This window comes from Aricia agestis, chromosome 2 (genome assembly GCF_905147365.1).
Source record: "Aricia agestis chromosome 2, ilAriAges1.1, whole genome shotgun sequence".
Lineage (NCBI taxonomy): Eukaryota > Metazoa > Arthropoda > Insecta > Lepidoptera > Lycaenidae > Aricia > Aricia agestis.
The window spans coordinates 13,720,019-13,731,770 of record NC_056407.1 but is presented as its reverse complement, the minus strand read 5'-3'; the positions used below and the strand labels follow the sequence as shown (position 1 = coordinate 13,731,770).

Below are 11,752 nucleotides of genomic sequence, written 5' to 3'. Positions count from 1 at the left end.
ATAAAACGTAATAATTATAATATTGTAAAAGTGTTAATTAAAGTAGTTAAGCACATAAACTGTGACACGAGAATTTTATATACATCTAAGCAGACTAAGATACATAATTACGCAAAGCACCTAAGTCAAAGTATCAATCTTTGTAAGGCGCGTTAAATGATAGATTTTTTTGACAGTTCATTGTTTACGTAAACATAAGGTTTATGTAAAATAGTTGTTTTATTATACCACATAATACTTACTCAGGCTACTTAAAATTGCATTAAACATTAACATTAACGAACTGAATTTATAAAACAAACGCATAGATACCTGCTACTATGGCGATTGAGCGATCAGAATCGGAAATGTGGACGCGAGAATTTCAGTGATATTTTCGCGTATTACTATTTTTCTTCAATGAAAATCTTCGAAGCTTTTAGCACTCTGACACGTCTTTCACTTTTAATATTAATCAAAGTAACATGTAGTTTTCACATTGTAAAACTAAATTTAAGCAAATTGAAAATCTTTGTTTTGTAAATTTTATGAGTAGGTATTGATACAACAAAGGGACAAATGTCAAAAGAGTGTTGCTATTGCTATAAAAAAATATTTCGCCTCCTAGACATTCTTGACGCACTATAATATCGGCTGTACACTCTCGCCGAGACACAGCGAGGCGGCCCGAGTGCGAGAGTGTAAATGGGTGCGCTCGCCTCGTCTCGCCTGTCTCGGACCCTCTCGGTCCGGTGTCGGTATTTTGCGCCCGAGACAAAGGGTCTCGCGAGGACAGCGAGCGCATTACTGTACACTCTCGCATTTTTCACTTCTAGTCGCGCCGCTAGACAGTGCAAAACAGAAAAATAACAATAATAAACGTTATTATTAGTCATTATCTGAGAGAAATAAAATTAAATATGATTATAGATCTTTGGATTACAATGATATCTTTCGATGCATAGAGAAATATAATGGTCCATCTTCTCTGAGTTCATAACTGCGATTGAACTAAGCGAGAATGTACATGATCGCACTCGGGTAAGGGGCTCTCGCACGAGACTCTCGCCCGGGAGCTCTCGGCGAGAGTGTACAGCCGACATAACACAGAATACAAATTACTCTCCGAACCACTAACTACTAGTCATTGGACAGCACAAAAACACAATATAAATTATAAGGTTACTTTAAAAGTTTAAATTTTAAAACTACCTACCTATTTTTCTTTAAAATCATGCTTTCTATTTCTTTAAAAACAGGCACAGATACGGGCAACCTTAATAAAATATATTGTGTTTAAATTATTTTAAATCTAATTAATTTATTAAGGTTTAATAAGGTTAATTTATTAAGTAATATTTAAACTTTAAAGTGTGCTTTATGATTTTGTTCAATGACTGGTACCGTCTAATCGCTAGTAATTTAGAATTTACCCTACACTTAAATCTTAGCCAAAAGGCCGAGAAGCGATACAAGGTAGTATATTATATTATATTTTATACGATAGGTGGATAGTTCTTTTACAAAAGGGAAAGGGAAGATGCGATATTGTAATTTTTTGTTTATTTTAAAGAACTCCATATCATGTATAATAGACCACACATATAATAAAAAAAATTGAAACACTGGAATTTACTGCAAAAAATGCGGTTTAAAATTGACAATTTAAATTTTGGCGCCAAAACGGATCTATAGTCTGTATGACTACTGTTAAGGAGTGAGCACATTGAGACGGGCCGTGCCGGGGCTCATCGCAAAAATTCGCCTCCATACAATTTCTATGGAAGCGGATGCGCGTATCGCACACTGTGTCGGGGCGCAGCGGATTTCCGTCAATGCGACAAGGCCCGACAAACCCGCTGCGCCCCGGCAACAGTGTTACCACACTTCACATAGATTCCCACTTCTTGGTAGATTTGAGGTCAAATGAATGACGATTTAGTAGTCCAAAATTTTTTGTAAATTTTAATAGAAGATCGATATTATAATATAACAAATAATATTATAAAAATTTAAAATGCATAATGAAGACAGTCCATATAAACATTTTAGTTTTATTTTAGTTTCAACCACGTAGAATACATTAATTAATAAAGGTAGATTTTCGGTAGAAGCTAAAGCACGGTCTAGTAGATTTTAGTAGAATATAGCAACGTTTTTGATATATCGAGTCACGAGTGATTTAAGAGTGGTCACACTGGAGCTATTCAAAGTACTCAAAATCCGTCAATGCGATGCGACCCGGCCCGGCAATAGTGTGCTATAGCGCATTTTGCGCTGCGCTAAGCCCCGATCCGCCCCGGCACGCGCCGACAAACTGTGCGCGTACCTTTAAAGGGCCCATTCATGGCAATCCGCCGTGCAGTCCGCCGGCTTATGCAGGATAGTGAATGGTGTCGCAGGCCTGAATGGCGGCCGGCCTGCGACACCAATCACCATTCACAAATCACAATCCTGCATAAGCCGGCGGACTGCACGGCGGACTGCAATGCAGAATAGTGAATGGGTCACTTAAATGAAATTTTTTATTTTTTGATAATGGCGCCACCTGATCGTATAGGTTAGTTAACTAAAACTGGCACGTTCACAGTACTCACACTTATGCAATTTCACTAAGTATACAGTATGTTTAAAAATAATTAATGATTTTGTATTTGTAGGTAGACTAGAGTCCCGAACGCCGACCGCGCGCCGATCACACGTGTGACGTGACTGACTTGTAACATTACGCTGTATTTATAAACAGTAGCAAAATAAAAAATAAACCGCGCACGAGGGAGACGGGCAGACTTTTCATGATTTTCATGATTTCATCATTCGTATGCAGTACGACGTCACGCCGCACGCTTATTCACAGGCACTACACAAGCGCAATGTGTAAATGTGTTGATCGTGCCAGCTTTAGTTAAGTGACCTGTACCTCTCGAAAAGTTGTCATGCCCCGCGTTCCATTTAGCGTTAAAAACGATCACAATGCTCAAAATGGAGGCATTTTGATCGTTTTTAACGCTAAATGGAACGCGGGGACAGCATGTGTGACGTCACTGAACGCTGATTGGTGTTTTAAAATCCGTTCCGTTTCAAGTTACTTTTAATTCGTAATTTTTGTAAAAAAACAATATTTTATAAAATATTAACCTTGCAGTGGCCCTTCTTTTTTTTTAACGTTTTAATAGCAAAATTTTCATAAATATTATATTCGCATGTTCCCTATTTACTCTATCTAAGCTGCTGAGTTCTGACTGCTGGCTGCCAAGCCAAGATACGCATCGCTGATGTTGGTGCGGGGTGGCGGATGCCTGCAGCCTGAGTCCGACTCGTCCTGCCTCTCGACTCTCGGCCCTCGAGAAAGGTATAGGATACTTTTTATCCCAAAAAAAGTACGTTTCCGCGCGATTAATGAATTTTGGCGTAAGTCGTAAGAAGTAACCATGTCGTAACTGGCTGCTGAGTGCTGAGTGCTGACCACGTGCTGACTAAGTGCCACTGACCTCCATACAAGTACGCTGGACTTATGATACCTACCCTTTGAAATGACTGCTGTTTTTGCCCCCCAATGCGGGGGAAGAGAACTAAATCTGACGTAACTTGCAAATGGCCGCTTATTCGTTGTTGGTTGTCATCACAAGTATTAGTTCCAAGTACTCTCACAACTGCTATCAGCGCCAATATGGCGACTTTCAAACGTCATGTTTACGTCAGATTTAGTTCTCTTCCCCCGCATTGGGGGCGCTGATTCCGCTTGAAATAGGCACAAATAACAGGTGGGTATCATAACTTCATAAGTCCAGCGTACAGCTCGACAAGGCTTTATATGAACGTGGGTGACATTGACGGGAGCGCTGCTAGTAAAGGAGAACTGTCAAACACATGTCAAAAATGACATTTTTGTATGATAGAAGCGTTTAGAACTCCTTTTCTCGCCACGTTCTTAAAAAGCCTTGTCGAACTGTACTTGTATTTAAAAGGGCCCATACACGGCAGGCCGCCTTGCCGTCCGCCGGCTTATGCAGGTTAGTGAATGGTGTCGCAGGCCTGGATAGCGGCCGGCCTGCGGACTGCGACACTATGGCTAAATAAACATGAAGCCGTAGCGCTATATTAAAAAAACAGTCGTCAGCAAAATTGTGTCAAGTTGCCAAGAAAAAAAAAACAGTCGTCAGTCAACTTAAAATTCGAGTTTTTGGGAGAATGTGAAAGAGTGATGTTGTGTTTTTATTATGGTTTTTATATTATTTTCCTAAAATTGTGTTATCTGGGTTTTTAATGTGTAATATTGGTAGGATATTAACCATTAAATATTCGTTATCGTGCACAAGTGTGGGAAAGTGATGTAGTAACCAGAAACGTGCTCTTTTGTGTTCCCTCCAAAACTCCATCAAAAGTTTCAGTAAAGCGTCCTACCACTTTACTGAATCGACCGACTTGACTTTTTGACTGTATTGACTTTATAATTAGACTTTGACTAGACTTTGGACCTGACTAACCTGACGATAATATATAAAAAAATATAATAAAGAATATTGTTTTCCCGCCATAATATTATACCACTGGCCATGGTTATAGCCGAAGTGCCATTATATGAAAAAAAAAAAAAAACTTAAAAGTCAAAATACGTATAAAGTCAAAATTTGTAAACAACATATTTTACTCATGAAATGATGAAAATAAATGCGGTGAGCACTGTGCTCTGTAATTATAAAAATAACATAATTTAATATTTATTATATTTCTGAGCTCAAGTAAAAAACATTTTTCGATTAAAACTTTTAATAAATCTTGAATAACTACAATATTTTTTTAGAATTTTAAACATATTTTGCATCAAATCGATAAACAAAATAAAATGTAAATTATTGGTCATCCATTGACAGAAATATTACCAATAGCTCCGATTGGTTTAAATGAGTTCCAAGCTCAGCTACTAGGCGGCGCTGTAATTCAATTCAAATTTTAAAAAGAGGCGCGAATGATAATAATAATTGATGTAAAGATGAATTAATTTAAATAAAAGCCTTATCACAATAATTTTGTTGTGAATAACTTGTTTTAAATAAGTATGTTATGAGTTTCTTAAATTAATAACACCAAAATATAAAATCAAAGTTAAAATGAAAAGTATTTATTTTCCTTTATTAATTATTACAGTAACAGTAACTTAACAGCTATCGCACATAACACTACTATGACTGGACACAATACAAGTCAAATCAACATATCACAGGCACAAGACTTTAGCCTTCCTTCTATGAATATTCTAGGACATGTCTTTAATTCACCTACCAGGCTACCATGAATCGTTTTCACAGTTTAGAACCACCTAATGATTTGGCCGCTCTGTATCATCTATTATGAATGTAATTAAGGCATCTCCTTTAGCCTTACTCAACGTTTGCTTTATCAAAATGCGATCAAAAATGAAGACTGAGACATACTAATAATAATTAATAAACTTATTTTATACTAAACTGAATAGTATGTAATAGATGGTAATAAGCACATCTAGCAGTACAAGAAAATCACCAACTACAACATTTTCCTATATCCAAAAAAATTAAGCGCAACCAAAATAGCATGCTTATTGTATTACTTCAATGCACACTGCACAGTTAATAAATTATGACATTATTTCAATGCAGGTTGGTTTGTAGTCACCCAGAATAATGCGTTTTGTTGACGTATTTTGCCCTGATAAATTATTATAAATTTTGCTACCTACTCACAGTGGAATTATTATGTTATCTATTATAGTAAATGTTTTACAAAGCTACGAAATTAATAATTGTATTTAAGTCACCAAATCATTAAATATATACAAAGCGGAAACAGCTTTTAAGGAATAAATAAAATATGAGTATTAAGTAATCGAGAATTAATTATGGTTAATAACAAATATAACGAACGACAGTATTGCCCCAATTGCGCGTAAACATATTTAAAATATGAGACTATTAAAAAAGCTGACAAAAAAGGATTGAAAATTACAAATAACAAAACAAATAATAATAATTTTGTACCCGCTGTCTTGTTATAAAGTATTTAACGATAAAGATGCATTCTCCACAATTATGAAATAATAATATTACCATCGGCTTCTAACAATCTTCTTATAATGAAATGAAACAAATTCGCATTGCAGCAAGTATTGGGTTTACTGTAATGCTAAGCTGTGTAAGTGTCAGTGACGCTTTAAATGTCATGTTTTGCACCGCCTTGTGAAATTAATTTATCATTAACATCAGTTAAAAGCCCGTAAAAGTAATTGAGAATGTATATGTCGCAATCATCTGGTTCAATCTGCGATTCGATTGAATGACTAGCGCATTCAATGAATGACTCGGCCGAACGTCGATTGAACGATCGTCCCTCAACGTCCAACTAGTTAGCGATTTGTAACATAGCCCTTTGAAGATAGCGGACATGAAATCAGTCAGGTAATAGAACGTATTTAATTTTTTTCCCACTGCGGCGCTACTACAAATATGGCGTCAAACAGCTCGAACAGCTGATGCACTGTGTTGATATTTTGTCGATTAAATTTACCTTAAAGTTTAGTGTTTTATTTGTAATATGACAACGTGGATTTACCCATAACTACCTCGTTAACGGCTACTTAAAAAAAACTATAGCATCCCATTTAACGACTTCACTATATGACTTTTAGTCAAGACGTTAAACGTCACAGTCAACGTCTTGACGAGATGTCCTTTAGTCATACGATATTGCGGTCATTCAATAAATGCGCTAGTCATTCAATCGAAACGCAGATTAAACCAGATGACTGCGACATAATATATACTTATATATACATATATATTTTTGTAATTCAATTTGTTATCCAATATTTTGATAATTCTAGCTAAATTGAAATAAAACTGGTAAATGAGCTACTACTATGTATGTATTATGATATGATAATGCATAATATGCTAACCACCTTACTAGTAAAATATTTACACAGCGGATAACTATACAAGATCTTCTGTTTCACTCTGTCTTGTGACTTTTCAAATAGGTCTGACAAAAACAGCCAAGTTTGTATGTATAGTTATTCGGTGTGTTAATATTTTGATTAGTAAACGGGCAAAGTAAATCTACAATGTTACACAGATATTTACATACATACTATGATAAAACTATATAAATGAAACTAAATTACGATAACATATTAATTGAAATATTTCAAAGAAAGAAAGGCAACATGAACCATTTTATTCTGTTCCAAAACAAACTGTCTAGGAATAGAATAAAATAGTTGCGTACTTTTTGATAAAACAAAAATCTTATTCGGAAAACTACTTAGATGTTATATTAATCATTGTTAGACATAAAATCATATTTTAAATTTTTATCACTACAGTTTCTATGTGTCTGAAAATGTCTTGATAAAAATCAATTCTACGAATGTAAATCGAATGGGTATGAATAAGTTCAACAATCTTCTTTAAGTTGAGACAGCCAAAATCGATTCTAAGTATGTAATTGTTTATTGTTTATTGTTGTAAGGACACCAAACAGTACATACATTAAAAACTTATAGAAATGATCATAAATAGTCAAGAAGAGCTGATGCATGTACCTTAGTAGGTGACACAGCGTTTACAATAGCAAGTTCAGGCAGAATATTATAACATCACAATAATTAATTTAACTAAAACTAACAGTAAAATTAATTTATACTTAATTACAAGAAACAAAAATTATAATAGCAATTCAATAGTAAAAAACACAAAATAAAATAAACAGCAGTCACATAGGATATAATCAAACATATAAATAGTTAAAAGTATACTAATTAATGATTAAAATGAATAAAATCTAAAATCTAAAATGACAATATATAAAATTCATAAATTATTACATTGATATTTAAATTAATAAAACATGTGAAAAATTAAAAAATATTGTGACAATGTATAAATATATATTACTTTAAAATATAGAATTAATAAAATAAATAAAATAAAAATAATATTGCATTTCATTTAACATAAAAGTGACTAAAAATTTTCTTTTTAAATTGGTTGAATGAGTCGTGAAAAATGTCTATGTCAGCTAAATCATTATTAACAATATTATATTCGTTACTCATTCTAAGGGTTGGTGCGTTAAGACCTAGATTAGTTTTGCAAGGAGGACCGCGTAGGATCTTACTTATCGGTCGTCGAGGCAGGTGATACGGTACAAACACTGAAAAATATTCTAAAAGTTCGCAGCAACCTATATGGCCATTTACTATTTTGTGAAGTAATAGAATACCATGCACTATTCTTCTAGTCCTAAGGCAAGCCATATCAAAGAAGGCAAGGCGATAAGAATAAGGGGCCCTATGTGAAATGCCGCTGCAAGTAAAGGCCAGGTGTCTAGTAAAAGACCTTTGTATCCCCTCAATTCTTTGCGAAAGAATAGTGGTTTTAGGGTTCCAAACAGTACTAGCATATTCAAGATGGCTTCTTACTAATGTGTTGTATAGACAAATTTTTGTGCTTATAGAAAACCCCTTGCTGTTGCGCTTTACAAATCCTAGAGCTTGCGACGCCTTTTTGACGACATTGTCGACGTGAGTGTTAAAACTGAGGTTAGTGTCCAGTGTGACACCAAGATCACGTATTTCTTTTACTTCTTTGAGTGCAAAACCATCTAGTACATAATTTGAGCAATGAGGCAATTTCCTTTTTGTAAATTTAATATAAAAGCACTTTTTTGGGTTCATAAACATTTTGTTCAGAGAACACCATCTGCATAAGCTATCTAAATCAGCTTGTAAAAGTGTTGATTCTCTTAGTGAGTTAACGGTCAAATATAATTTTAAATCATCTGCAAACATAGATAAAAGGCAGTATCTTATTACAAGAGCAATATCATTGATAAATATAGAGAAGAGCACAGGTCCTAGGTGCGATCCCTGGGGCACGCCTGATGGAGCATCGTAAAGCAATGACTCAAATCCATTGACACTTACAAATTGTATTCTTCCTTCAAGATATGAAGCAAACCAGGTGAGAAGTGTACCAAATATACCACACGCCTCTAATTTAGACAACAGCAAGACGTGATCTACCTTATCAAACGCTGAGGAAAAGTCGGTATAAATAGCATCGACCTGTGAGCCTGAATCAACTACACTAGCGATGTGTGAAGTATAAGCGAGGAGATTGGTCTCAGTTGATCGGTTTTTCCTAAAACCATGTTGGAAGTCATTAAGAATGGGTTCGATGTGAAGTGAAAACGTTTGATAAATTATGCATTCAAAGAGCTTGGAGAAACACGGTAAGATACAGATAGGTCGATAGTTGCAAATATTGCTTTCATCACCCTTCTTGTGAACTGGGATTACACGAGCCTTTTTCCAAAGTGATGGAAACTTCCCAGTGCACAATGAGCGATTGAAAACAGTAGTAAGTGGGGAACTCAAGTTTTTACCGCACTTTTTGATAAATATCGGTGGTATACCGTCAGGCCCAGAACCTTTGTGTATATCAAGCTTCTTAATTTGTGCAAGCACCTGAGCTTCGGATATGATAATTTTACCTAACGTCTGACCATTACAGGGAATCGGTCGCTGCGCGAGATCAGTACTAGGGACGTACACAGAGGAAAAATGAGATGCGAATAAATTAGCAATTTCGGGACCAGAGTTAGCGCATTTTTGACCGAGAAACATTTGAGCAGGTATATTCGATTTACCCTTCCTTTTGGCCTTAACATAGCTCCAGAAGGCCTTTGGATTGTTTTGTATGTTAAGATCTAATTTGTACTTGTAATCCATGTAACATTTGTTTAAAAGTTTATGACAACGGTTTCTTATAATGTCAAATTCAATCTTATCTCTGGGATTGTTGTATCTTAAGTAGCGGCGCCTAATTTTATTTTTCTCATTTCTGAGTTTTATGAGGGGCTGGGTGAACCACGGCGGATTGTGTGACTGCGCCCTTTTACGCTTAGGAACGTGTGTTTCAAATACCTCGTATAATGTTTTATTAATAAACTCGACCATATCGTCAACATCATCACAGCATGTTAAATTATCGGCCCATTTGATCGTACTAAGGTGTCCATTAATGGCTGTGTAATCAGCCCTATAGAAGTTATAATCTCTGCGACATTTTGATTGCAATAACTCTGTACCAAAAAGCTGAAGACTCAAAAGTAAACAAGGATGTTTAGGGTCTAACTTACTAAGAGGGAAGGGGGGTTGTTTAACAGAAGAATCTTTCAGGTTTGTTAATATTAAGTCAAGAAGCTTATTGTCACAATTACGAATGCAATTAAATTGAGATAAGTCATTAGTGCACATAAAATTGATTAGGGTACTCCCAAGAGTATTGTTGCAATTATTCGGCGTCAAATAGTTGGTACCGTCCACCTCTGACCAGCCAAGAAGACCAATATTAAAATCGCCCAGCATAACAATGTCGTCTACAAGATCTATTACATTACAAGCGTTATTAAAAAAATTAACCAGTTTATCGGATTTGACTGGAGGCGGGAGATATACGACGCACAAGGCAAGTTTCCTACGAGTATTATTTATTGTAATATTCAAAAGGAGCCACAGGTCCTCGCAATCTGTCTCCCAATCTTTCATACGTATAGATTGTATATGGCGTGACACAGCTATCAAGACACCTCCGCCATCTGATTTAGTGCTAGAGGTAGAGCTGCGATCACGACGATACACAATGTAGTCTTCATTAAATAGCTCACCTGTGCTCACTCCCGCATTCAGCCAAGTTTCGGTCAACGCAATAATTTGATAATTTGACTGTAAAATATTTAAATAAACATCGTTGGTCTTGGTCCGAAGACCTCTTACATTTTGGTAATAAATATCCATTAATTGATTAAAATAAACATGCCTTAAAAATAACATTAGCAATAACTAATTTAAGCAATATTTAAAACTACATAAGTCACGACATTTTTTTTAAACTCTCAACGTTACGTATAAGAATGGCTTGACTTTGTTCATCCCTGCGTGCATAGATGCGGCCACCCCGCACCCAAACGAACTTGTAGCCAGCTTCTTTTGCCTTCTTGCGCGCTGCGGCGTGGAGTGATTTGTTGGATGGTGACAAGTGTTCCGCAACAAATATAGGTGTACTGGCACCATCGAGCCCCAAGTGAGATGTACTTAACTTATTCTTGGCATTTTTTTTGTTGTATGTAATGACCGCAGCTAGAAGGGCATCTCTATGGCGTGTAGTTCTGAGTTTGACTATCACTGTGCGAGGGCGTGTATTGTCGCGGTTAATCTTAGCGACACGAGTAATATTTGACACGTCATCCTCAGGGATGTCATGGTTAATTGTTTTTGTAATCTGTGTAAATACCTTGAGGAGGTTTTCAGATTTTCGCTCCGGAATCCCGTTAATTTCGACGTTATTTTCACGTGTGCTTTGTTCCATACTACACAACCTATCGGACAGGTCACTTACAGTAGACATCAAGGCCGCATTTTCCGATTGTAGATTTTTTATTATGGTTGATTTCTGTTCCAAATCCTTTTTAAGATTTTCAAAGGATTCATTGAAAAAGGAGAATGACTCATGGAAGGTTGATAGCTGCTGGTTAATATTAATCAATTCTTTTGTGATAAGTTCACGCATAGCTGATTTGAACGAATTATCAAGTTCCTGTTTTATTATATCTCGTAGGCGCTCTTCGGTAACATACGGCGAGGTAGGCTTAGGAGTCGGGTTTTTTGCACGCATAGTAATGTTATTAGAATGCTCATCATAGTCAGTGGTATGTGTACTCGAGGGGCTGGCCG

The 11,752-nt window shown here is 35.8% G+C and overlaps 1 protein-coding gene and 1 long non-coding RNA gene across 2 annotated transcripts; one reads left to right on the top strand and one right to left on the bottom strand.

Moving 5' to 3' along the window:
* The first annotated feature begins 8,123 nt into the window (after window positions 1-8,123).
* On the top strand, window positions 8,124-9,830 carry LOC121739947. Its single transcript, XR_006037508.1, has 3 exons — window positions 8,124-8,557; window positions 8,963-9,249; window positions 9,531-9,830. It is a non-coding gene; the product is annotated as an uncharacterized LOC121739947 (long non-coding RNA).
* A 1,062-nt stretch (window positions 9,831-10,892) lies between these two features.
* On the bottom strand, window positions 10,893-11,468 carry LOC121739944. Its single transcript, XM_042132578.1, has one exon. It carries the CDS (start codon window positions 11,424-11,426, stop codon window positions 10,893-10,895), a length of 534 nt encoding a protein of 177 aa, XP_041988512.1. The 5' UTR covers window positions 11,427-11,468.
* Window positions 11,469-11,752: the final 284 nt, after the last annotated feature.